This window comes from Macaca mulatta, chromosome 15, assembly GCF_049350105.2.
Source record: "Macaca mulatta isolate MMU2019108-1 chromosome 15, T2T-MMU8v2.0, whole genome shotgun sequence".
Taxonomy (NCBI): Eukaryota; Metazoa; Chordata; class Mammalia; order Primates; family Cercopithecidae; genus Macaca; species Macaca mulatta.
Genome location: NC_133420.1, coordinates 108,548,536 through 108,576,120, shown reverse-complemented (window position 1 = coordinate 108,576,120; position 27,585 = coordinate 108,548,536). Strand labels below are relative to the sequence as shown.

The window sequence follows — 27,585 nt, the reverse complement described above, 5'->3', positions numbered from 1 at the left end:
AGACTGCTGGGAAATGGCAAGATGACTAAGTTTACCGAGTCTTTCAAGGTTGTGACCCATGGTTCTTTACTCCTAGAGAAGAATGTGGAATCTTTTGCCCCACAAAAAGAGGTCTGGTGTGTTATTTATGCTCTGGCCTGTGGTAATAGCATTTTAAAATAAAAATTCGTCTAATGAGTGCGACATGTCATCCTGAAACTAGGCCTCATAAAACTTAGAAACTAGGCCTCACATAGAAAAAAGTTAACACCAGGTGGCTCTGGATAGGGTCCCACCCTGCCTCGATAGGGTCCCACCCTGATAGGATCCCACCCTGCCAATTCCGGGAAACAACCCCATGGGGTCCCACCCCGCCAATTCCAGGGGTCCCACCCTGCCTCGAAGTTCCCGGAATCAGCAACTCCAAGAAAAAAACCTCATAAGGTCCTGCTCTAACCAATTAGAACAAAACACCTTGCTCAGGCCATAGCTAGACCCAATTACCACGCGCCTAAAGCTTTGTTTGAATTTCGCGCCTTAAGCTGTGTTTGAACTTGTGTTTGCCTATATAAACAACCTGAAACAAGCACTCTGGGTCCCAGGGCCAACTTAGAGCTTGGGACCCTAGCGCGCTAGTAATAAATAACTCTCTGCTGTGAATCTTGTGTCGGTGGTCCTTCGCGGCGACCCCTGCCCAGGAGGGAATCGACAGTTCGGTTCCAACATTTGGTGCGTTGGCCGGGAAGTGGGGTCGTCCGAGGACCCCCGACCCATCCGGCGGAGACCCATCTGGCCCGGGCCACGGACTGCTGACTGAACGGACCTACCAGGTACTTTCGTTTTGTTCTGTCTGTCTTGCCGGCTAACTCTGAACTCTGGGGAGTACTCCTTCTGAATTAAGTGGGGAAGGGGGACAGACGTGTCCCGCACCTTCCCACTTGCACCCTGGGGGACGCCCTGGCGGTAGTCTGGGAGAAGGCTAACGACTCAGTTAGCCTCTTCAAATCTGTAGGCAGGCCGCCCCTGCCGTCTGAATATTTTGTGATCTTGTGGCGCCACTCTCTGGCCGCGCGGCTTCTCCTTACTTGTCTGGTCTTTGTTTTTGTTTCTTTTGTTTTGTCCTTGTTATCCGTGGACGAAATGGGACAGACGTTGACGACTCCTTTGTCTCTAACCCTGACTCACTTCCCTGACGTCCGGGCTCAAGCCCACCACCTCTCTGTAGAAGTCCGTAAGGGACGATGGAAAACATTCTGCTCGTCCGAATGGCCAACCCTCCATGGGGAATGGCCCCGGGACGGAACATTTAACCTCTCAATTATCTTGCAGGTTAAAGCAAAAGTGATGGATCCTGGGCCACTCGGACACCCGGACCAGGTGGCCTACATAATTATTTGGGAGGATCTGGTCCGAAATCCTCCCTCTTGGGTGAAACCCTTCCTCCATCCCCCTTCCCCATCCCAATCTACCCTCCTTGCCTTAGAAGCCCCAAAGAATCGGAATCCAGACCCGCCTAAGCCAGTCCTCCCAGATGAACCCCAGAGGGATCTCCTCCTTCTTGACCCCCTGCCTCCTCCACCTCAGAACCCCCTTCTGGGACCTCCACCTTACGCTTCACCCTTGCCCCCTGTCTTGTCCCCAGCTCTTTCCTCTACCACCTCGGCCCCTACCCTTTCTCCAACTTCTCCCTCGGCCCCTCCCTCCACCCCGTCTCCTTCTCCAGCCCCGCCCAAACTCACTCCTCGGACGCCGCCGCCGACACCTCCTCGTCTCCGCTTGCGGCGGACTGAGGACCCAGAGGGCCCTTCTACTTGGCAATCCTCCCTTTTTCCCCTCCGTACTGTCAATCGCACGGTCCAGTACTGGCCCTTCTCTGCCTCTGACCTCTACAACTGGAAAACCCATAACCCTTCCTTTTCCCAAGACCCCCAGGCCCTAACCTCGTTAATAGAATCCATTCTCCTCACTCACCAGCCTACTTGGGATGATTGCCAGCAACTTTTGCAGGTCCTCCTAACCACTGAAGAAAGGCAGCGAGTCCTCCTGGAGGCCCGGAAAAATGTGCCAGGACCAGGAGGCCTCCCAACCCAACTTCCCAATGAAATAGACGAGGGATTTCCCCTCACCCGCCCAGACTGGGACTATGAAACGGCACCAGGTAGGGAGAGTCTCCGAATCTATCGCCAGGCTCTGTTGGCGGGTCTCAAAGGGGCAGGAAAGCGCCCCACAAATTTGGCCAAGGTAAGGACCATAACTCAGGAAAGGGATGAAAGCCCGGCAGCTTTCATGGAAAGGCTTCTGGAAGGATTCCGAATGTATACTCCATTCGATCCAGAGGCCCTAGAACATAAGGCTACCGTAGCTATGGCATTCATAGACCAAGCTGCATTAGATATAAAAGGAAAACTCCAAAGGCTAGATGGAATCCAAACCTATGGATTACAGGAATTGGTTAGGGAGGCAGAAAAAGTATATAATAAGAGAGAAACCCCTGAGGAAAGGGAAGCCAGGTTAGCAAAGGAACAGATGGAGCGAGAGGATCGTAGGGACCGAGTGAGAAATAAGCATTTAACAAAAATCCTGGCGGCAGTTGTAAAAGAGAAAGGACCAGGGAGAGAGGGAGAAAAGCGAAGGCGGCCAAAAGTGGAAAAAGACCAGTGTGCCTACTGCAAAGAACGGGGACATTGGATTAAAGATTGCCCCAAGCGTCCTAAAGACCAAAAGAAACCTGCCGCTGTCCTCACCCTAGGTGAAGATAGCGAATAGGGGTGTCAAGGCTCTGGAGCCCCCCCCCGAGCCCCGGCTAACTCTCTCTGTAGGGGGGCAACCCACCACCTTCTTGGTGGACACAGGCGCCCAACATTCAGTTTTGACAAGGGCAGACGGGCCCCTGTCTTCCCGCACATCCTGGGTCCAGGGGGCAACAGGGGGAAAATTGCACAAGTGGACTAACCACCGGACAGTTAATCTTGGACAAGGAATGGTGACACATTCCTTCTTGGTGGTACCTGAATGCCCCTACCCCCTCCTAGGGCGAGATCTTCTGACCAAGCTCGGAGCCCAAATCCATTTCTCCGAGACAGGGGCCCAGGTATTAAATCGGGACGGTCAGCCCATCCAAATCTTAACTGTGTCTTTGCAAGATGAGCATCGGCTTTTCGACGCTCCGGTTATCACTAGCCTCCCTGATATTTGGTTGCAAGATTTTCCCCAAGCTTGGGCGGAAACGGGAGGACTCGGGCTAGCTAAGTATCAAGCCCCAATCATAATTGATCTAAAGCCCACGGCGGTGCCCGTGTCTATCAAGCAATATCCCATGAGCCGAGAGGCTCATATAGGAATTCGGCAGCACATCAACAAATTTCTAGAACTCGGAGTGTTGCGACCTTGTCACTCGCCCTGGAACACTCCTCTTTTGCCAGTAAAAAAGCCTGGTACTCAGGATTACAGGCCTGTCCAAGACTTGAGAGAAATCAACAAAAGAACCATAGACATCCATCCCACGGTCCCTAATCCTTACAACTTACTCAGCACCTTAAAACCAGGCTATGACTGGTATACAGTATTAGATTTAAAAGATGCTTTCTTCTGTTTACCTCTGGCCCCCCAAAGCCAAGAACTCTTTGCCTTTGAGTGGAAGGATCCTGAGAAAGGAATTTCAGGCCAATTGACCTGGACCCGGCTTCCCCAAGGATTCAAGAACTCTCCCACTCTCTTCGATGAGGCTCTTCATCGAGACCTGACTGACTTCCGGACCCAAAATCCAGACGTGACTCTACTCCAGTATGTGGATGACCTCCTCTTGGCTGCTCCTACAAAGGAAATCTGTATACAAGGTACCAGGCATCTACTCCAGGCACTGGGTGAAAAAGGATACCGGGCATCCGCCAAGAAGGCACAGCTCTGTCAGACCAAGGTAACATATCTGGGGTATATCCTGAGTGAAGGGAAAAGGTGGCTCACCCCTGGGCGCATAGAGACAGTGGCTCGCCTTCCACCACCACGAAATCCCAGGGAGGTACGTGAATTCTTGGGAACTGCTGGGTTCTGTCGCTTGTGGATACCCGGTTTTGCTGAACTGGCCGCCCCCCTTTATGCACTCACCAAGGAGAGCACCCCTTTCACCTGGCAGACAGAGCATCAATTGGCTTTTGAGGCACTAAAACAAGCACTCTTGTCTGCCCCGGCCCTTGGGTTACCGGACACCTCAAAGCCCTTTACCCTCTTCCTGGACGAGAGGCAAGGAATTGCCAAAGGGGTCTTGACCCAAAAATTAGGGCCTTGGAAAAGACCGGTAGCATACCTGTCTAAGAAGCTAGACCCTGTAGCGGCTGGCTGGCCCCCGTGTCTCCGTATCATGGCAGCCACCGCTATGCTGGTCAAGGACTCTGCTAAGTTAACCCTTGGGCAGCGACTGACTATTATTACCCCACATGCTCTAGAGGCCATAGTGCGGCAGCCCCCGGACCGGTGGATAACCAACGCACGCCTAACCCACTACCAGGCCCTCCTACTGGACACGGACCGCGTCCAGTTTGGCCCTCCGGTCACCCTAAACCCTGCTACGCTGCTGCCGGTACCGGAAGACCAACCAAGCCCACACGATTGTCGGCAAGTACTGGCTGAGACCCATGGAACACGGGAAGACCTTAAAGACCAAGAACTCCCAGACGCGGATCACACCTGGTACACAGACGGCAGCAGTTACCTTGACTCAGGTACCCGGAGGGCGGGAGCGGCGGTAGTAGATGGCCACAACACCATTTGGGCACAATCACTACCTCCTGGCACGTCTGCACAGAAGGCTGAGTTAATAGCACTAACCAAGGCCCTAGAGCTGTCCAAGGGAAAGAAAGCTAACATTTATACTGATAGCCGGTATGCCTTTGCAACGGCTCATACTCATGGAAGTATCTATGAAAGAAGAGGTCTCCTAACCTCAGAAGGAAAGGAAATCAAGAACAAAGCTGAAATAATTGCCTTATTGAAAGCCCTTTTTCTTCCTCAAGAAGTGGCTATAATTCACTGCCCCGGGCATCAGAAAGGACAGGATCCAGTCGCAGTAGGAAACAGACAGGCTGACCAAGTAGCCAGGCAAGCCGCCATGGCGGAAGTACTGACCCTAGCCACAGAACCTGACGAAACCAGCCACATAACTATTGAACATACTTATACCCCAGAAGACCAGGAAGAAGCAAAGGCCATAGGGGCTATAGAAAACAAAGACACTAAAAACTGGGAAAAAGGAGGGAAAATAGTCCTTCCCCAAAAGGAGGCCCTGGCAATGATCCAGCAGATGCATGCCTGGACACACTTGAGTAATCGAAAGCTAAGATTACTGATTGAAAAAACTGACTTTCTAATCCCAAAGGCAAGTACCCTCGTAGAACAAGTGACATCTGCCTGTAAGGTCTGTCAGCAGGTAAACGCTGGGGCTACCCGAGTGTCAGAAGGAAAACGAACTCGTGGTAACCGCCCAGGAGTCTATTGGGAAATAGACTTCACTGAAGTAAAACCTCACTATGCTGGATATAAGTACTTACTAGTGTTTGTAGATACCTTTTCAGGATGGGTAGAAGCCTACCCCACCCGGCAAGAAACGGCACACATAGTAGCCAAGAAAATTTTGGAAGAAATCTTTCCTAGATTCGGACTTCCCAAGGTAATTGGGTCAGATAACGGGCCGGCCTTCGTTTCTCAGGTAAGTCAGGGGCTCGCCAGGATATTGGGGATTAATTGGAAATTACATTGTGCCTATAGACCCCAGAGCTCAGGGCAGGTAAAAAGAATGAATAGAACAATAAAAGAGACCCTTACTAAATTGACCTTAGAGACTGGTTTAAAAGATTGGAGACGCCTCCTATCCTTAGCTCTGTTAAGGGCCCGGAATACACCTAACCGTTTTGGGCTCACTCCATATGAAATCCTCTACGGAGGACCCCCCCCTTTGTCAACCTTGCTTAATTCCTTCTCCCCCTCCGATCCTAAGACTGACCTGCAGGCCCGGCTAAAAGGACTCCAAGCAGTACAGGCCCAAATCTGGGCCCCCTTGGCAGAACTGTACCAACCAGGACATCCACAAACCAGTCACCCCTTCCAGGTGGGAAACTCTGTCTACGTTAGACGGCATCGCACTCAAGGACTAGAGCCTCGGTGGAAAGGACCCTACATTGTTCTCCTGACCACACCCACAGCCATAAAGGTGGACGGAATCTCCACTTGGATCCACGCATCCCACGCCAAGGCTGCTCCAGGGACGCCCGGACCAACACCACCTGAGACATGGAAACTCCGACGCTCCGAAGACCCGCTCAAGATAAGACTCTCTCGTATCTAGCCCCTTGCTTGTTACTAGCCCTCCTTCCCTGCGTCGCTGGCAGTAATAACCCCCACCGGCCATATAACCTGACCTGGCAGGTGATTGATTTTAGTACTCATGAAGTCTTAGATAAAACCTCAAAAATTGCTCCTATGGGGACTTGGTTCCCTGACCTCTATTTCAACCTAGACAAAATAGCAAAGATAGATGACATGGAAGGGGGAAAATGGAGAAAACAGGCTAGAAGGGTGTCCGTAAGCCGGAACGGGTTCTATGCCTGTCCCGGATTCAGGACAGGAGAAATGAAAAAAACTTGTGGAGAAATAGATGCCCTGTTTTGCGCTAGTTGGTCCTGTATAACTACTAATGATGGAGAATGGAAATGGGCCACGAAACCCTGGTACATAACCATGTCCTTTGTCCAGCGCTGCACCAGAACCCGATATTCAAAAACTTGCAATCTGGTCCGCATCAAGTTTGAAGATGCAGCAAAATCTGATAACCGTTGGATATCCGGGTTAATATGGGGCCTATATTTATACCAAAAGCCACTGTATGGAATCCCTATCCAAATCAAATTAATAGTCAACCCTATCACAGCCCCTGTCGCAGTAGGACCAAACCAAGTTTTATCAGAAACAAGGAAGCCCCTGGTTCCTGCACCAAGAGAGCCCCAACCAAGAGCTCCTAAAAGCACTTCCCCGCCTCTAATCTCCACCTCCTCTAAATATACACCTTCAGCCCAAACCGTCACCCGCGGGCCCCTTAACCTGGGAATAGGTGACAGGCTCCTAAATCTCATAAAGGGCTCCTACTTCGCTTTAAACCAGACAAAGCCAGAATTTACATCCTCTTGCTGGCTATGTCTGGCAACAGGCCCCCCTTACTATGAAGGCATTGCCTCCACTAATAATTTCACTAACTCCGCCAATCCTACTGGATGCGCATGGGAACAACAAAGAAAACTAACCCTGGCTGAAGTTTCTGGGTCAGGAACCTGCATAGGCCAGGTGCCCCCTAGTCATCAGCATCTTTGTAATGTAACCTTGACAGTACCCAGCTCCAATCACTATCTGGTCCCCTCCGAGACGGACTGGTGGGCTTGCAACACTGGGCTCACCCCCTGTATATCCACAGCCGTTTTTAACAGTGGCACCCACTATTGCGTGTTGGTACAAGTTGTTCCCCGAGTATACTATCACTCTGGAGACTCCTTTGATCTCCGATATGAGCAAAAAACTCATACTAGACCAAAGAGAGAACCTATCTCCCTCACCCTCGCCGTAATGTTAGGAATTGGGGTAGCGGCTGGAGTTGGGACCGGGACAGCAGCCCTAGTGCATGGTAACCATCATCTGCAACAACTTAGAGTAGCCATAGATGAAGACCTTAGAGCCATAGAACAATCTATCACAAAACTTGAAGAGTCCTTGACTTCTCTGTCTGAAGTTGTATTACAAAACCGACGAGGACTAGAAATTGTCTTTCTGAAAGAGGGTGGGCTCTGTGCAGCCCTGAAAGAGCAATGTTGTTTTTATGCAGATCATTCAGGAGTAGTTAAAGATTCTATGGCAAAACTGAGAGAAAGATTAGACAAGAGAAAAAAAGAGAGAGAATCTCAGCAAAATTGGTTTGAAAATTGGTACAACCAATCCCCTTGGCTTAGCACCCTAATCTCCACCATCTTAGGACCCCTCATCCTGCTTATGCTCATCCTGACTTTCGGGCCATGCATACTCAACCGCTTACTCACCCTTATTAAAAACAGATTAAACATAGTACATGCTATGGTTCTGACCCAACAATACCAGACCCTCAGGACTGAAGAAGAGGCTCAAGATTGAGCCTCTGACACAAAAAGAGGAGGGAATGAAACTAGGCCTCATAAAACTTAGAAACTAGGCCTCACATAGAAAAAAGTTAACACCAGGTGGCTCTGGATAGGGTCCCACCCTGCCTCGATAGGGTCCCACCCTGATAGGATCCCACCCTGCCAATTCCGGGAAACAACCCCATGGGGTCCCACCCCGCCAATTCCAGGGGTCCCACCCTGCCTCGAAGTTCCCGGAATCAGCAACTCCAAGAAAAAAACCTCATAAGGTCCTGCTCTAACCAATTAGAACAAAACACCTTGCTCAGGCCATAGCTAGACCCAATTACCACGCGCCTAAAGCTTTGTTTGAATTTCGCGCCTTAAGCTGTGTTTGAACTTGTGTTTGCCTATATAAACAACCTGAAACAAGCACTCTGGGTCCCAGGGCCAACTTAGAGCTTGGGACCCTAGCGCGCTAGTAATAAATAACTCTCTGCTGTGAATCTTGTGTCGGTGGTCCTTCGCGGCGACCCCTGCCCAGGAGGGAATCGACAGTTCGGTTCCAACAATCCTTACCTATTTGGATGCTCGGCCTGTGGTTTTCTAATTGGAAAAGTGAATAAGATAAAGTTTAAGATCCACTTCAATTCTAGAATTTCTTAATTCTCTGAAAATTTGCTCATATGTGGGACGCTTATATTGATTAGCAATATTATCTTCCTAATAACTTTGTCATAATCTTTTTTTTTTTAATGTGTGACCTAAGTATTACCTTTGTTTGTCCCATGAGTGAACAGGTCTTCAAAAGGTTACTTCTCTTGCCCCATGCTACACCACATCTGCCCCTCATTCTGAAGCAGACACTGGTTCACACGGCTTGGACAAGAGTGAGCAGATGTGGGGGACAACAGGAAGGAATACAAGAAATCAGGGCTGTCCTGGAATATGTGGGATGCCTGGTAGCCATGCCATGCCATTTTCCCAGCAGATAAGCAAAGAGGAAGAAGAATTCTGTGGCACATAGGAAATGTGAAATTCTGCTCAGCACGTATGTCTGTAGTTGGTTGTGCTGGTTTTGTTGTGAATCTTGCCTGCGTTCCCTCAAGAATGTGAACACATCAGTTCCCTTCAGTGCAACGCCCTAGTCTAGAAACTTTATTTTATAGGAAGAAATTTCTTAGGACTTGATCACAAAGGTTAGGAAAATGATGGGGAGTTTTGCTGAGCTTAAAACTGACCTGGGGCGCGGTGGCTCATGCCTGTAATCCCAGCACTTTGGGAGGCCGAGGTGGGCGTGGATCACCTGAAGTCAGGACTTCGAGACCAGCCTGGCCAACGTAGTGAAACTCCATCTCTACTAAAAATACAAAAATTAGCTGGACATGGTGGCAGGCACCTGTAGTTCCAGCTACTCGGGAGGCTGAGGCAGGAGAATAGCTTGAACCTGGGAGGCCGAGGTTGCAGTGAGCTGATATTGCGCCATTGCACTCCAGTCTTGGCAACAGAGCAAGACTGTATCTCAAAACAAAACACAACACAACAAACCTGACTTTGTACTGGTTTCCTTATCCTTTTAGGGGAGAAGAGGCATTGATTTTACTCATATTTGATGTTTCCCTTGTTATAAAAGATGTAGTTTGTAGCGCATTGTTTTAGGAAGTCAAGGTCTTGGTTCCGAAGGCAGTGACTCTGGATGGTCATAATTAAAATCCAGCCTCGCCATCCAAACGACAATGTGCTTTTGTCCAAATGACAATGTGCTTTTGCAGGCAACTCTGGCTATCATGGTTGCTTTAGGCAACCTGCGGTTCACCCACTGTGTACTGACTGTAGGCCATACCCCGAGGGTGGAGGAAAAAGGCAATATCCAACAAGTCTCAGAGGTTTCTCCACCCTGGATGAGCAAACAACCCTCTCCCCTTTCAACAAACACAGTCGCTGTAAAGACAGGGCTGACTCATGCGATGGCTTTTGAGGATGAAATATAAGTGATGTCTGAACTCTAAGGTGACACATTAAACAAAGAGTGTTCTCCACTCTTCCAGGAACCCTGACTTCCTAAAATATATATATTTTTAAAAAAAACTCCATTTTGCATGAATAAAATTTCTAGGTCAAAGTCAAATGAATTGCTAATACTCACAATTTGTTTGAGGCAGAAAGTCAAATAGCTTCCTCCTTAAGAGGCTCCGGGAAATGAAGTGGCCTGGCCCATCAGAGAGCTAGAATGACCCTGCAAGTGAGCATTTATTTGCCTGTCAGGCCTGTTTGGCTTGTAAGAAATGCACCTGTGAAAACCAATGCCAGGTTTTGGTAAACTGGTCCTAAAAGTTACTGAGCTAAAATAGATTCCTGGGGCATACAAAAGTGCTGTGATTCCAAGTTTGATTTTTAAAAATATATTGAAGGGGCTGTATGAAATGGAATAAAATAAAGATGGCTTTGAATGCTAATATCTAAAGCAAACAAACAGTTCTTTTTAGCTGTGCTGGCCCATGGCTTTTAAAGATGTGGTTAGCATGTGAACCCCCAATGTGTCCCAGGCACTTTTAGACAGTGGCAAATCCTTCTTTTGAAGAATTTTCTGCGACTGCATTTGTTCAGAGCAACACAGTAAGCACCTGGTATATATCTGTGGAACAGAGAAAGCTGTTAATTCTGTCTGGGAACATCAGAAGGACTTCCTGGGGCTGAGGTGACCTCTGACTCAGATTCAGGCTTGACAGTAGGAGGGTGTCACCTGACAAAGAAGGATGATTAGCAACTTTTATGCTATGTGTGCTAACCTGCCTTCTAACTTAGATTTTTATATGAAATACATTTTCCTGCTTCCTTGCTCCTCTCTGTTCAGTCTTATCCCTGCTTCTATATCCTCTGATTAAAGGCTTTAAACTTTCCTTCTCTTCTCACCCTATGATTCATTCAGCTGTTAGACGCTTCCTAAGCATCTGCTCTCCAGGCTTCCTTGCTCCTGGGGAAGGCATTGTGCTAAATGTGAAATTCCTGCAGCTCTCCTTAGTCATTCTCCATTAGGATCAAGAAATCACCAAGTCCTGCTTGTTACTTTCACATTCATTCATTCATTGAAAACACAGTGCTGAAAAACAGGAAGTATTTTATCAATTACTGTTCTGTGGTTGCAAGCAACAGACACCGGCTAACTGAAGGAAGAAGAGTTCATTGAAGGGATGTCAGGGTGTGGCGGATGGAGTGATAGCCCCTCAGATATGTCCACCTCCAAATCGCTGAAAACTGTGACTATGTTACCTGACATGGCAAAAGGGACTTTGCAGATGGGATTAGGATCTTGAAATCGGGAGAGTGTTTTGACTATTCAGGTAGAACCAACGTAATACAAGGGTCCTTATAAAAGGAATGTAGGAGGGCCAGAGCCAGGGAAGACGATGTGATGACTGAAGCAGACATCGCTGAGACAGGAATTTGAAGTTACTGCAGGCTTTGAAGATGGAGGAAGGGGCCAAAGCCAAGGAAGGCAGATGGCCTCTAGAAGCCGGAAAAAGGCACGGAATGAAGCCTCCCCTAGAACCTCCAGAAGGAATAGAGCCCTCCAACCCCTAGGTTTTAGGACTTTTGAAATCCACAACTATGAGATAATAAATTCGTGTGTATATGTGTATGCTCATGTGCGTGTGTTTCAATTGCAGTGAAATTCACTAAAGCAACCATTTTAAAGCAAACAATTAAACGGCATTTAGTACATTCACAGTATTATGCAAACACTCTATCTAGGTCCAAAACATTTTCATCAGCCCAGAAAGAAACTCCATACGTATTAGGCAGTCGCTGCCCATCTGTCTGTCCCACCTCCCCCAGGTAACCACCAATCTGTGTTCTGTCACTACGGATATTTCATAGAAATCGAATCTTATAATATGTGACATTTTGCGTCTGGCTTCTTTTGCTTAGCAAATATTTGAAAGTTCACCCATGTTGTAGCATGTGTCAGTACCTCATTCCTTTTATGGCTGAATAATATTCCATTGTATATAAATACCACAATAACTTTAGCTATTCATCAATTGATAGATATTTGGACTGTTTCTACATTTTGGCTATTGTGAATAGTGCTGCTATGAACCTGTGTGTATAGATACTAATTTGAGTACCTGCTTTCCGAATTGGGGGTATAGATGCTTAGAAGTAGAATTGCTGGGTCATGTGGTAATTCTATGTTTGACTTTTTGAGAAACTGCCAAACTATTTTCCATAACAGCTGACCATTTTACATTCCCACCAAATAACTGGAATGTGTAAGGTTTCCAATTCTCCATGTCCTCATCAACACTTCTTTTCTTTTTCTTTAAGTATAGCTATCCAAATGATACAGGAGCTAGAAATTATTTAGGCAGAGAGTGAGGGTAAGAGAGTCCTTAGTAAGGTTTTCCTTTTAATAAAAAGCAGTCGCCAAATCATTTCTTTTCTAAAAACAAAACAAAACAAAACAGCCTGTAAAATCGAGCTGCAGACATGGATAAGCCTGTTGGAAGCTTGCACGGGTGAATGTGTGCAGCTGTGCCAATAGGAAAGTGCTACCTGGGGACCAGGCATGTTCAACATGGAGGCTCCATCTTCCTTTTTCTGTCAACTACGGGTACAGTAAAGGAACAGGCAACATGGCGCTGGCCAGGTAGAGAATCCATCTGCATAATAAAAGGTTAGGGTGGGGTGGCCAGCTTCTTCATGCACTATGTAAATGACACACCTGGTCCAACTAATTTTATGTAAATCAGACATTGCCTCCTCAAGCTCATCTATAAAACCCGGTGCACTTTGTCACCGACTAGAAGGCCCACTCGGGCGCCCCTCTCTCTCTGCAGGAGAGAGAGCTGTTCTCTTTCTTTTGCCTATTAAGCCTCTGCTCTTAAACTCACTTTTTGTGTGTCCGTGTCCTTGATTCCCTTGGTGTGGGACAATGAACCTCAGGTATTTACCCCAGACAACGATGCCACTTCATTAGCGGGAGTGACGTAGCACCTCACTCTGAATTGTATTTGCATTTCTCTGATGACTAATGATGTCAAGCATGTTTTCATGTGCTTGTTGACTATATATATATATATCTTTTTTGAGGAAATCTCCATTTTTTGACCATTTTTTAAAAATTGGGCTGGTTATCTTTTTGTTGTTGTGAGAGATCTTTATATGTTATGGATATATATGAAAAAAAAAAGCTCCTTATATATTTTGGATGCTAGACTCCTAATTGGTGTTCTTTTAAGCCACTGAGTTTGTGGTAATTTGTTATAGCAACAATGGGAAACTGATACTGGGGAGCTCCTGGAATTGAAAGAAAAGTTGAACAACCAATTTGTGGGAAAGATGCTATGGGGTTCTGGATACCAGGAGTGAGTGATGTATCTGTTCCAGTTGCTTTCAATTCTTGTGTCCTGATTTCAGAGGGGAGCGCAGCTGTTGTAGCCTGGGGAGTGTTTGGTGAACACTCAGAACACTCAGGTCGGAACAAGGCAAGCCACTTGATTGTTAGCACCACTAAGACTGCCTGGAAAATAAATAGAGATACTGTTACAGACAGAAGGGCAAACATTTTGGGAAGGCAAAAACAAGAATACACTACAGGCATGAGAAGGTAATACTAAAGAATAATAAATGAAATCTAACGACATAAAGGTTTAAAAACCTCCCACAGCCCAAGAGGGAAATCTGGAATTATAAATGAGGATGATGTAGCGGAGGACAAGCACCAATAAAAACATTCAGGGGATGTATTGGATAGACATCACAGGCTACATTAGTAGAGGTAAACTGTCTGAGAAAAGGGAGGTGATAATCCTGTGCTGTTCTGTGCTGGTCATACCACACTTTAGGTGAGGAATTCCATTTTGTGCTCTATACCTTCAGAGGCATATAGGCAAAGCAGGTCACATTCAGAGATGAGAGGCCAGGAGGCTGGAATCATGTCATTGGAGTTATGGTCAGAGAAATGGTTACAAGGGTGTTGGGGGAAGTCCAGTTATGGGGAGCTACCCAGGAAAAGCAAGGTAAAGAAGGGTAAGGTTTGTTATGCAGCTTTAAGTTGTGCCTTCTTCATTGATAAGAGACTATAGTGAGTCATCCTTCTCTTCCTGGTACAGAGAGGGAGACACCCTTACGAACGGATATTTTCTTTGTAGATACAAATTTCCCTTACAAAAGGAAACTTCGACTCTATGTTCGGAACTTCTGTGTCTGTAGTTTCTCAAAATAATCAGCTTAAAATAATTCTTATGCCTAAAAGGCATATTTTGGGATGGAATATTCTGGTCTCCTACGGTCATATTTTGGGGTGGCATATTCTGGTCTCGTAAGCACTCTTCCCTCTTTAAGATTCTGTGATCCCTCTGTCAGAGACGTGTGAACCAGAACGACTCCATCTTGAATAGGAGCTGGGTGAAATGAGGCTGAAACCTACTGGGCTGCATTCCCAGATGGTTTGGCATTGTAAGTCATAGGATGACATAGGAGGTTGGCACAAGATACAGGTCATAAAGACCTTGCTGATAAAACAAGTTGCAGTAAAGAAGCCAGCTAAATCCCACCAAAATCAAGACAGCCATGAGTGACCTGTGATCCTTCTCATGGCTACACTCCCACCAGCTCCATGACAGTTTACAAATGCCATGGCAACATCAGGAAGTTACCCTGTATGGTCTGAAAAGGGGAGGCATGGATAATTCACCCCTTATTTAGTATATAATCAAGAAATAACCATAAAAATGGGCAACCAGCAGCCCTCGAGGCTGCTCTGTCTGTGGAGTAGCCGTTCTTTCGTTCCTTTACTTTCTTAATAAACTTGCTTTCGCTTTACTCTATGGACTCACCCTGAATTCTTTCTTGCATGAGATCCAAGAACCCTTTCTTGGGGTCTGGATCTGGACCTGGACCACTTTCTTGTAACACCTCCCTGCCCCTTGCAGTCATCTGAGTTTGGGCTTGCTGGCTCTTCCTGCTACTGCTTCAGCTGAAATATTGGTTGGGGTGGTGGGGGTTGGGAGGGTAGGTCACAGGACTGGAGACAGGGTGAGTTGGGAGAGTGGAGACTAGGGATTTTATTCTCCGGTGCAAGGAAAGGCAAGCTGGTAGTATAGAACAGTGGTCTCCAAACTTGGATTGCACACCCCATCAGTCAAATAATGTTTGCATATGTACTCTTCAAATTAGGGATTATTACTTTAAAATCATAAGCATATACTATTTTCAGATACAATATACTACCAAGGTCATCATTAAAGATGACTATAAGCCCATATTCCAAATAATCTTTATTATTTTGAACTACTAGACCACCTTTGATTGGTGGAGGTAGATTCTTAATATTACCTTTTCCAGTTTGTTGGCACTGTTTAAGCAGAAAGCTGAATGGGAACGAACAAGTGAGTCCACTGCTGTCTACTGCTGTGAGTTGCAGAATTTTATTTTTGCCCTTGTCTCAGTATTCCTTTTCACATAATCTCTGTTGGGAGGTCATCTGACAGACCAAATGATGTTAGCTAGCTGTGTTTGTTGAGATTTTATATTTTTAGATAAATGTAACATGAAATTCAAATACTTTATTCCTGCAGATCAATGGAGCACCGTGTTTGTCCCTTGGGTGATGTCTTTTGGGTCCACCAGTGGAGGGGTAGAACTTTGCTACTCTAGGAGTGGTCCTCTGACCTGAGGCAATGGCTTTGGCTGGGGGCCTGTTAGAAATGCTGACTTGCAGACCACACCCCGGATGTACTGAGTCAGACTCTGTATTTTTAACAAGATCCCCAGGTGGTATGCACAGAAAAGTTTTAGAAACATTAGTTTAGGGACTAATCAAGGATTTTCGGGAGTAGGGGAGTCTGTTAGAGGGCTGAAAGCTTGGAGAGGAGATGATGGGGATCTCATCTCAAGCTTGTAGACACAGAAGTTAGGCTGTTTAGCATCTCTCACACATACACTCAGAAGTAGGTCAGTAAAGAGTCAAACAGAAATCATCTGAAAAGAGTTTTTCAAAGTCCTAACCTCTTAATCAAGGAGAACATAAAACAAGTAAAATTCCAAACAAAGTTTTACTGGAACTTCATGAACTTGCAGAGAAGTCCTTTGTTTTGGAATCTGGAGTTAGAGGAGTCCAGATTCCTTGAATTGGGGTTTTCTGTTGCCAGAGCTTTTCCACATTTCCCAGCTGCCTGCTATTTATCTGCCTTTTTAGCTGAAGCCCTGATGACCTCGGGTGTAAATTTAATGCTTTCTTGTCTTCCTTGATTGTTTTCTTCTCTGCTCCCAGCCCCTTAAACCCGAACTCAGTCTTTAATGTCTGGCTTGCATTTCCTTATCAGATTCACAAAACAAAGACTGCGTTGTCTCATCATTTGTTTGGGAGAATTAGCCCAATTAGAGATAGGGTGAAGTTCTTGTGCATATCCCAAGACTTCTGAGCTTCACAGCAGTGAGTGCTGCTGGGAAGTCTCTGAGCACTGCCTTCTGTTATATTTGCAGTTTGACCAACGATTTCAGATGCTAGCACTGCATTCATCAGTGGGGATCTTGATTTAACATAGCTGGGTACAGATGTGAAAACCTAGCCTTGCCAGTCAGAGTGAGGTTTCCATCAGTCAGTCAATGGTTTTTGAGTGTCTCCTGGAGACTTCCCAGTTGCCTGAGCAGAGAAAGATGAGCAAGACCAGGCCCTTGACTTTATGGAGCTCGATGTCTTGTGGCAAATACAGATATACAGACCCATGTTAGGCAACCACAGATACATGTGTAACAACAGGAGGTGTTGCACAATGTATCTGTGATTACCTGCTATCAGTCTGTATATCAGACCGATGACAGGAGGTGTCAAGTCATATGACTGTAACAAATGACTAAATATTGTGGCAGCTGGGATGAGGGAGTGAAGGGGGTTGTGTTTGAAAAGTTCAGAAATATTTATCTGGTGGACTGGAGAGAAGTGAAAACACTTATGCAAAATGGGCATGCAAATTGTCATTGAGTGATAGCAAACTATCAGTTCAAGGTAATGGACAAGATCTCAGGGGAAGCAGATGGACAGCAGTTAAGGAGATTGGACTCTATCCTGGTGGTCAGTGTCTCTGAAACAGTGTTTACATGCCTGGTGGAAAGCAGTAGGGGATGGGGAGAGGTTGGTAAAGTTGTGGAGGACAGGAATGAAGGTGGAAGGCTAGTGAGTTAGACCACAGAAAGGAAAGCACACCACTGAGAGCCCACTGAAGTTGTAAACTATAACTGAGTAGCAGCATAAACCTAAAATATTCTGCAGTTTCTTTGGGGTTTTCTTGTGCCAAGTGGGATCAATCCAGGATTGGAAGCTTTCATGCCTTGGGTGGACAAACACTGGGAGGTGAAAGTAAAGTGTTGCTGAAAGGGCATTACAATGATAGGGCACGTGATCCAGGCTGTGGAGGAAAGAAAATGAAGACGGAGAAAAAATAATTTGTGAAACAACGGAGGCTTCAAGGAGCCCAAGGTATTTATGAGCTTCAGGGAGCTGGATTGATCTGACGCTGTGATTGAAGAGAAGGATGTTACAATTTAAGAGTTCAGAAGAGGAAGGTTCCTGTTGATGTCAAGGTTCTGAGGTTCCAGATTTTTCATGCACCTCTTCCTCTGTGAATGAAGCTTGGCCCGTCCTTCCTGTATGTATTTAAGGTGGCAAAGGAGAGCTACCAACAGATGAAGTTGGATGACGAGAGATGATAAGAAGCATCCACAGGAGTGTGGAATGGATGATTGTTTCTTCTGGGCACTCAGCTACCCTGGGTCCTAAGGATTCTGTGACTTGGCCAAACTTGAGATACAACTTCAGTGACCTGCCTTGTTTATCACACATTTACTTCCTAAAAGGATCCAATTGGGGTAATTTTGCCAATGTCTGAACCAGAGTCTTTTGCACCAAAATTCCCTTGAAATTTGACCTCCCTTGTATCCAGCCACTGTGTAGTTGTCTTGGACTTGGATCTGAATTCAGGGCAATCATTTGTGGCAGAAAACATGTCATAGCAGTTTTGATGTGCCAGGTACATTGACTCATGCTATCTTTACAACAACCACATGAAGCAGGTACTATGATTATCTTCATTTTACATATGAGGAAACCAAGGCACAGAGAGGTTAGATGACTTGCCCACAGCTAGGAAATGGTAGAGCCAACAGGTCTGGCTATGGAGTCTATGCTGTCAACCTCTCTGTTAGCTCCCTCTGAAAAGAACTGATTCCAAACATGATTCTTAAAAAATGGCAGCAAGCTTCAAGGTTTCCTCTTGCAGCCTGTCTCAGCCTAGCACATAACTAAGGTTTCATGTGGTCTCTGCAAATGGGACTCCTTCCACTCCCACATCCCCCCCGCTTCACCCATAAACACACCCTGCATAAAGTCTATGAGAATTGCAGATAGATCTAGTTATCTTTAGGGTGACCAAGTCATTTATAATTCAAACTGAGATCATCTGAGTAAAAGTGGGCACTATGTGTGTGTGTGTGTGTGTGTGTGTGTGTGTGTGTGGCTTTAATGTATCTTTAAGCATTGAAACTTCTGAAGAAATCAATGTCTGGGCAGTGAGGCAGCTGCTTTCTCCTTCACTTCTTTGGGTTACTAGAGCAACTCGTCAGTAGATTCTTTTAAAAGACAACCTTTGATATTACTTGCATGCACGTGTATTACTGAGGAATGCACTGGTACAATACAAATTTCTCTCATCAGGTGCAACTAGTCTAGCATCCAAACATCATGCACAACACCTTGGTGGCAGCAGCACACTGTGCGCACTCCCATTGTGGCCCTGCTCATTTGTGTATGATATTTGGAGCATGTGGAGGAGTGAGAATAGTATTGGGAAGAGGAGTGAGGAGGAAACAGTGTGAGTGCCTGGGTGACAGGAGGTCAGCCAAAGTTGAGCAGGGCAAGCCTGAACATGTCATTGGTGCAAACCCAAGCTTCACTGATATTCTTTAATAGGAACATGAGTGACATCTGGTGGAACCCGGTGATGGGGTCTTCATCTACCTTAAGCTCACCCACAACCAGGCTGATGATGCAGCTATCTGATGTGGGCTAATGGTCCTGTTCCTGTGATGCTGTACTGGACTTTCTGGAACAGAAGGCTAGACAACTTCTCCACAATGGCAGTTTTCCCCTGGAATTGCTGTCCTTCCCACATAAGGCATGATGCATCAATGTAAATTGTACCTACTTGGGTTCTATCTCTATCAAATAACTGGTAGTAATGTTGAATGAAGCTGGATTCAGTCTGCTCCCAAATCAGCTTATCTCCCATTCTGGAGCATCACCTGGCCTTGCAGAGACCCAGGGGGCTGGCACTATGGCGGCAGTGGCAGTGGCAACCGAGAGTGGTCTATGACCCAAGTAGGCACTATTGAGATCTATGCTTGCATAACAGGCACAAACTAGGACATATGGTCACCCTAGTTATGTGCTATATATTAAATGAGAATGGAAGAAGCTACAAGTGGGCCTGGAATATTTCCAGCCCACCTAAAAATTGTCAGAAGAAGACAAAAATTCCCAAAGCCCTGGTTCGTAATAGGTTCTCATAGATTTTGAATGAATAAATGACTAGATTAAAGTGTGCCCCCAAGAGGAATTGGAGAAGGATAGAAATGAATCACCTAGCAAGGGGATTGGTGGCAAGGAAGGGGCATCACTGGAAAGTGTAGAAACATCACTGTTATAATAGCAGTAATTTCTGTCCAAGCACTTCACAATGGAACAAGTTAGGACTTGCCATTGACTTAAATAAATGAGTCAGCAGACCTAAAGGAAACATAAAATTGAGCCTATTTTTGCATCTTGGTGAGACTGTCACTGAAATGTCTATCTGGGGGAAAATGTAGCATCTAGTTGTAGAAAGTAACCTTAAATGGCTGAAGGAAGAACAATGGGTCTTTGAAAAGCCCAAGACCAGGGACTTGCAGACATCAAGATTTCCTTTGAATTTGCAAAGTTAACATCACTTTATAAAACTGGAGAAACTAGATTTTGGGGAAATTAAAAGAATGTGCCTCAAGGTCATTGATTGATCATGAAACCAGAACCAGTATCAGTTCGGACAAGCAGCTGGTCTCTGGTTCCAAATCTTTGTCTATTGTTGGGGAAGGGCAGGACTTGAGGCAACCCCTTCCCTATACACACCTGCCCTGCAGAGAGGTCTATTCCCAGTAGCCTGTGGGTATGGGAGAATAGTTGAGGTGTTTGTTGGCAGTGTCTTCTCATCTGAAGACAGTTGTCAACTCCACCTGCTCTGCTCCTTTGCATTCAGTTGTGCCCAGCCTTAGTGTGAAGACCTCTTATTTGTTCTCAGTGCCTGAGGGCCAGTCACATGCTCCAGTATTCCAACTTTATAGGCATGACATAGGGTGGGACTGATGCCCTAGATCTCAGAGATCCTGGGTAGAGACATCCTCATCCCATCTCGGGCAGCTCACTGCCAGCCTCCCAGGGCTAAATGGCCTGGAGAATAGGGCACAGGCAGTGGCCCAGCAGTTGCCCAGGCATCATAGCCAGTGTCACCCTATGGTCCTAGATAAGGGCCACAACATTGTTTAGGTCCACATGTCTGTGTTTTGGATGCCCATCAAGTGGAAGTCCTTATTGTTAATGAAGACTGGATCGCAGTATTCTAGGTGCACTTACAGTGTCTGCCCTTCTTACCCAGCTGGTTAATTCCCTTTTCTGGTAATGAATCCTTTTTGTATTTGAAGCCTACTTCTTCGTAGGGACAATATTTGTGCAGAAATGAGGTTTCAACCAAACTACAATATGGGAAATATGAGGATAAGATTTTAAGTTGGATAAATGTTGCAAGGACAGTCTGTAAACCGAGGCTATGAAAAGATTTGCATGAAAATATTCTTTATCTTCATTCAATTTTTTAAATTTTATGAGTTTTAAGACATATGGTGCTCATCTATATCTCAAGGTTGTAGCAACCTGTGACTAAACATGTCCTTTTCTAGTTCCAGATTGATATTTTTCACTATTGTATCTATTCCAATAGTTGACTCATACTGGAAGCACAATATCAAGCAAGTTCTAAACACGTTTTCAAGCAGTATAAAACTGTCATTGGCCCTAGATGTAATAAGAGTTTTCTAGAGTTATGTGAGAGACTGAAATCACAGGGCCACTGATGCAGGGCAGGCCCAATGATCCTCAGATAAAAGGCAAGCAAGACTTAATCTTTTTGTTTGTTTTTGTTTTGTTTGAGATGGAGTCTCACTCTGTCACCAGGGTGGAGTGCAGTGGCGTGATCTCAGCTCACTGCAACCTCCGCCTCCTGGGTTCAAGCAATTCTACTGCCACTGCCTTCTGAGTAGCTGGGACTACAGGCGTGCGCCACCACACCCAGCTAATTTTGGGTTTTTTTTTTTAGTAGAGACGGGGTTTCACCATGTTGGCTAGGATGGTCTCAATCTCTTGACCTCGTGATCTGCCCACCTCAGCCTCCCAAGGTGCTAGGATTACAGGCATGCGCCACCACTCCTGGCCAAGACTTGTTGCCATGATCATTCAAGGTTTCACTCGACAACCCTTGACCTATTGTCTGTGGTTTCTGATGATGAGTATCTTCATACTGCAGTAATACTAACTCTTAAATGGTGAGAGAGGAGTATTTGATTTCTTTGTTCACTTCCATAAAAAATGCATGACTACTGGGAGAACAAGTTTTGAGGTCATTTGATGGGAAGAGCAATTCCAAAGTACCTCCTGTGACTCCTTCTGTCATCCTGCTTCTCCATTCTACAGAGCCCTCATTGAAAGTGGTCAGTAAACAGGAAGGTTCTTAGAGTGTTTAATCTGCAGATGGGGAATATCAGAAGTTTAAGGAGGCTAAGCTAAAATGATTCTCCATGTGTTGATGGTAAACTGGCTCTTGAAAGCCTCTTTGGTGAATAGAAGTCATGTCTCACTGATGACAGTCCTAGAGGGAGGGCTGCCCCACCCTTGTAGGATGATCAGATGTGTTTGTTTTTGAAAGCATCTTGACCTGAATCCACTAAGACTTGAGTTTATGAGACCCACTTGTTAAATATTGATATAGATGGAGGATAAAGCAAGGTCTGAGAACTGAACTCTATTTTATTGTTATACTAACCAAATTGGTAAAGTTCTGAACTTTCATTTAGGGGAACATAGAATTTATCTGGAATTCTTTCTTTGGAATGTACACTATTTAAGAAAATATAGGGCAGTAACTTACTCTTCTTTCCCCCAAAGCAGTAAATTCAGGTGTCCAAGCTCATTTAGCTTGGTAATAAGTAAAATGAGTTCTTGAGTAATTTTAATTTAAAATGAGAGACATTTTTCCCCACTAACTCTTCAAACAGCCTGTGGATCTGCATATTAGCAAGCACCTCTGGTGTCTAGCCTAAAGCCCTTAATTTTTAATTGCTTGCAGAAAACAGGAGTATAACTGTTTCAAAGGGTGTTTCCGTGTGTTTTACTAGATTTCTGTCCATGCACATACTACTACCTCATGGAAAATGCTAGAGGTTAGCAAGGAAGAGGCATAAATTTCTGAGCTATTTGCTGATAAGGTGGGGTTCAAATATTTGACATTTTCAGGTTAGCATATGAGGCTCATATTTTCATAATGTCATATGTCATTTACCCCAGAAAATATTTGCTCTGTTTCTGAGAACAGTCATAAATTGGGAAAGGTGTATAGCATTCTTTTTTTTAACCTTTTAACCCTTTGTTACCAAGTCATTGCTGGATGAATCATGGAACATAGAGCATCTCTGTAAAATTTGAGGAAATGAGCATAGATTTTCAGACCTGAAATAATAAATTACTGACTGGGCAACTTAATTGTGATAATGATGTACGGAATGTGGAGGGAAAGGTGGGAAACATTAACCTCCTGGCCATATCTAATGATTAGAGTTCCCTGACACCATGTTAACCCATTTTTTATGAAGCTACACAAATGCATCAACTGAAACTCTTCAGTGGTAGTATTGTTACATAGCATAAAATGAAGATGTTACTCTTGAAATAGGCTTTTCCTCAAAAAAGCCACTCTATATTCTTAGAAAAATAAAACAATAAACATCATGCTTTCGAGTTTTAGATGGGATATAAAAATTTAGATATTTTTAAAAATTAAAAATATTCAGTATTCAGTACACTATCATCAACTAAAAATAAAAATATGTGGATTTGCCAAGAGCACAAGCCATAACTATCTTTATTTTTGCCCTATCTGATCACTAGACCAACAGCAAATTACCCTCTCTTTCAACATCTTTCTCTTCTCCTTGCCCCTCCCTCACCACATCCGTCAATCTCTCTCCCTTAACAAGCCATGATATTGAATTGAAAATCCATAGGAATGTCATTCTGTGATTAGCAGTAGATTTACATCTCTCAATTTAAAAAATGCAACTGTAGAGGATTTTATATTTTAATACTTTAAACAATAAGTGCTCACCATGGTTACTAATAAAAAAATTCATTGCAACACCATTTCAGCACCATGGATAGCACCAACGGTGCAGATTCTACCCCCTTCTCCCAAAACCCCATTTTGGTCATGCCACCTCTGGTCTGGTGAGGGGATTTAGGGATGGCTGTGTTGACACAAAATGGCAGTTCTTATAGTTGGCTTCTTGTTAAAATCACATGAAAAACTTTAAATATCCCCAAGTCCAGCCCCCCACAACTCAATCAATTAAATCAGAATATCTATCCTGGCTAACATGGTGAAACCCCGTCTCTACTAAAAATACAAAAAACTAGCCGGGCGTGGTGGCGGGCGCCTGTAGTCCCAGCTACTCGGAGGCTGAGAATGGCGTAAACCCGGGAGGCGGAGCTTGCAGTGAGCCGAGATCGCGCCACTGCACTCCAGCCTGGGTGACACAGCGAGACTCCGTCTCAAAAAAAAAAAAAAAAAAAAAAAAAATCAGAATATCTGAGGTGGGTCTTAGGCACTCATACTTTTTAAAGTTTTTTAGACTTAAAATCAATAGAAAGTGGTAATTTGTAGGAGATGAGATGGATTTACATCTGAAATAGAACCTCTCAACCTTAACTGCTTTTAAGAATTACCCAGCTTCTTAAAAAAAAATAATAATTGTTTGGGCTTGTCTTTAGACATTATAACTCAATTGGCCTGAAATAGGAGATCGATATCAATAGTTTTAAAAAAAAATCTTCAAGCAATTTTTAATTTACAAGAGTTAATAAACATTTACTGTCAAGCAAGACCTGGAAGTAAATTTTTTTTCATGTGAAAAGTTTAGGCAAATTTGATATCTCAATAAGAGTCTTTCATTCTAGAAGGAAGTAATATGTAATGTCTAGTTTTCTTTTTCTTTCTTTCTTTCTTTTTTTTTTTGAGATGGAGTTTCACTCTTATAGCCCAGGCTGGAGTGCTATGGCACAATCTCAGCTCACTGCAACATCCGCCTTCCAGGTTCAAGCTATTCTCCTGCCTCAGTGTCCAAGTAACTGGGATTACAGGCATGCACCACCATGCCTGGCTAATGTCCAGTTTTCATGACATTGGAGTTGAAGTTGAGAAACTTGTATTCTAGCCAGATATGAAGTCAAATGGGGCCATACCAGCTACCTGCCACTCCTTGTCTGGGCCGGAGCCCCAACTCTGGACACTGAGTAAGGATATGAAGCGTGAAACCATTATCTTGTGTCTCCAGCTATGCTTAGTGATTTCAAACTATCCTCCTCTAGAAAAGTTTTCTTGGCAACCTTATTTACTTCCCCCCTATAGGGTGGATATCTGGCTGATGTACTCTTCTATAGGAAGTTGGGTGTGAAGCAGCTAACAGTTAGTACTTGCCAAGTTTTCCCACCTCCCTTGCACTTATTTTAGAGTCATGTGACTCTGAGGAGAGAGTCTTATCTGGGTCAAGGCACATAAGACTCCCCTGTTTTTCTTTTGTTGTAGCAATATTGGAGGCCACATGTCACAGATAGCATAGCTGCAGCATGGAGGAAGGTTGCCTGCCTGCAAATAAACAAGAAAAATATTATATTAAGTACGTAGATTCCAGAGCTTGCCTGATGTGATGGCTACTGTTAATTATACCTAATGAGACTCTCAAAGATGAACAAATATTCCTGATAGTGTCAATTGATGAGAATCCTTGTTTCTACCCATTTCAAGTGAAAAAAAGAAATATACTTACATTAATCCTCATATCCCTACACATTTAAAATGCAAGGAGAAACAGTATATGTAATATATGAATTTCAAGTTGTAGAAATATTTTTTTCTTCCATTGGTCATCATTAGCTGTAAACTACTGCCTGTATTTAATCACATCACCTCTCCAGACCCATGGCAGTCCGGGAAGGCAGGAAACACAAACCTTCATTGGCTTTGAAATTACCAATCAAACAACTTTTTAATTTGGAAGTAAACCACTGAAAGTAATGATCTCTCTAGACTTTACTTTGCCTTTTTCTTCAAACGTTAAATATCGTCGAGGTGTAGCTTGATTGTCCTGTTGCTGAGACTGGTTTCAGTGTCATGCTCTTGCCTATGTTCAGTGGCAGCTTGCCTGTGTTTCCTGTAGGTCCTCTCTCTGTCTCTCTCTCTCTCTCTTTTTTCGAGACAGAGTCTCGCTCTGTCACACAGGCTGGAGTGCAGTGATGCGATCTCAGCTCACTGCAAGCTCTGCCTCCCAGGTCATGCCATCCTCCTGCCTCAGCCTCCTGAGTAGCTGGGACTACAGGTGCACACCGCCACACCTGGCTAATTTTTTGTATTTTTAGTAGAGATGGAGTTTCACCATGTTCACCAGGATGGTCTCGATCTCTTGACCTAGTGATCCGCCCGCCTCGGCCTCCCAAAGTGCTGGGATTACAGGTGTGAGCCACCGCACCCGGCCGGTCCTCTTTCTTTTTTGCTTAATTTTAATTTTAGGGACGGGCTTTTGCTATGTTGCCCAGGCTGGTCTTGAACTCATGGCACAAGTGATCCTTTCTCCTCAACCTCCCAAAATACTGGAATTACAGGTACATGGCATGATACCCATATCTTTTTTTAAACATAAATTTTGTTGTGGATATTTGAGGTTTACAACGTGAGGTTATGGGATGTATAGAGATACATAGATACTTGTAGATATATATGAATAGTACAATGGTTACTCTTTTTCTAAGCTCCTTATATGCTGCCTTCTCTCCTGACCCTCTTCTTCTCTGAAGTGGAGTTAGTCACATGCCAACACCAAAGTTTCCCCTAACCTCTGGTCTATTAACCACAGAGAAGCAGACAGAAGTTATAAAAACAAAGGGTAGTGCTTAAGTGGTATGAAAGTCTAATTGCATTTGGCCACTGTCTTTGAACTTTGTGATGATTCTTGACCCATGTCTAGCATCCTAGCCCATGGTTAGAGATTTTGGTGCAAGATTTCCCCTCAGTGTATTGCTCATCCCTTGCCTACCCTCCTTCCACTATCACACCGTCATGGAGCCTGCAGATGCCCTGGAGAAATTGAGCCAGCTTATCCCTTTAGCACAGATCAGTTGTATCCCAGTGGAAGCTGAAACCTAGATGATTTTTTTTTTTTTTTTTGAGACGGAATCTCGCTCTGTTGCCCAGGCTGGAGTGCAGTGGTGCAATCTCGGCTCACTGCAATCTCCACCTCCCAGGTTCAGGTGATTATCCTGCCTCAGCTTCCTGAGTAGCTGGAATTACAGGTGCCTGCCACTGCGTCTGGCTAATTTTTGTATTTTTAGTAAAGATAGGGTTTCACTATGTTGGCCAGGCTGGTCTCAAACTCCTGACCTCAGGTGATCCACCTGCCTCAGCCTCCCAAAGTGTTAGGATTACAGGGGTGAGCCACCGCACCCTGCCTGAAACCTAGATCTTTACTTTTAATGCTCCCCTCTCCTGCAACCCAACATCTATGATGCAGAAAATTTAAGAGATTATTCTCTGAAAGCATTCAAGGATTGATAAAAATAACTTTCAAGCAGAGTATTAAAGTGACCTATAATCTCATTTTAGCTGAGATAATATCACTAAGTATTTATTTAGCATTGATAGTGTATTGTTGGCTTACTATTCATAGTTTATTTCTGCAAATCCTAATCAGCTAGTTCTATAGACCTATGCTATCTACCTGTAATATTATCTCCATGAAGCCACAATGGAACATTTAGTAAATTATTGCTGTAACTCATTAAACTATAACCCCAAAGCATTCAGAGCATCCTAATTGGATCTGGTCTGACCTCATTTAAAAATGTACAGAGTCCCCAGGAGGCATACAGACACCAAGTTTTTGCAAGATTTTCAAGGCATGGGATGATGTTTAGGCTAATTATTGCTTAATATATTTAATTTCTTTGATAAACTTGATTACTTTGGCTAATTCAAACTAATTTATTTTATTTGTTGCTAGTTAATTTTAGTTTCTAATTGCAGATTGTGATTCTGACATAAATATTTTTAAAAACTGGATCACAGGT

General features: G+C 44.6%; 2 protein-coding genes and 1 pseudogene across 2 annotated transcripts in view; 2 read left to right on the top strand and 1 right to left on the bottom strand.

The window, feature by feature from the left end:
• Positions 1-27,585, top strand: part of GNA14 (G protein subunit alpha 14) — a 224,379-nt gene that overhangs the window by 52,717 nt on the left and 144,077 nt on the right.
• Positions 22-8,614, top strand: LOC144334880 (uncharacterized). The gene is made up of 6 exons (XM_077966718.1): positions 22-111; positions 678-809; positions 1,987-2,220; positions 3,704-3,815; positions 4,422-5,680; positions 5,969-8,614. The coding sequence occupies exons 1-6, from the start codon at positions 22-24 to the stop codon at positions 6,314-6,316; spliced, it is 2,175 nt and encodes a 724-aa protein (XP_077822844.1). The 3' UTR covers positions 6,317-8,614.
• LOC114672821 (nuclear transport factor 2 pseudogene) lies at positions 19,006-19,411 on the bottom strand (annotated as a pseudogene).

What these genes read in the sequence shown, in the direction of transcription:
- LOC144334880 (XM_077966718.1), top strand. Translation starts at nt 22, where the DNA reads ATGACTAAGTTTACCGAGTCTTTCAAGGTTGTGACCCATGGTTCTTTA. An exon ending in CTTTTGCCCCACAAAAAGAG is followed by an intron (nt 112 to 677) that starts GTCTGGTGTGTT and finishes ACCCCTGCCCAG; the next exon opens with GAGGGAATCGACAGTTCGGT. An exon ending in GGCCGGCCTTCGTTTCTCAG is followed by an intron (nt 5,681 to 5,968) that starts GTAAGTCAGGGG and finishes TCCGATCCTAAG; the next exon opens with ACTGACCTGCAGGCCCGGCT.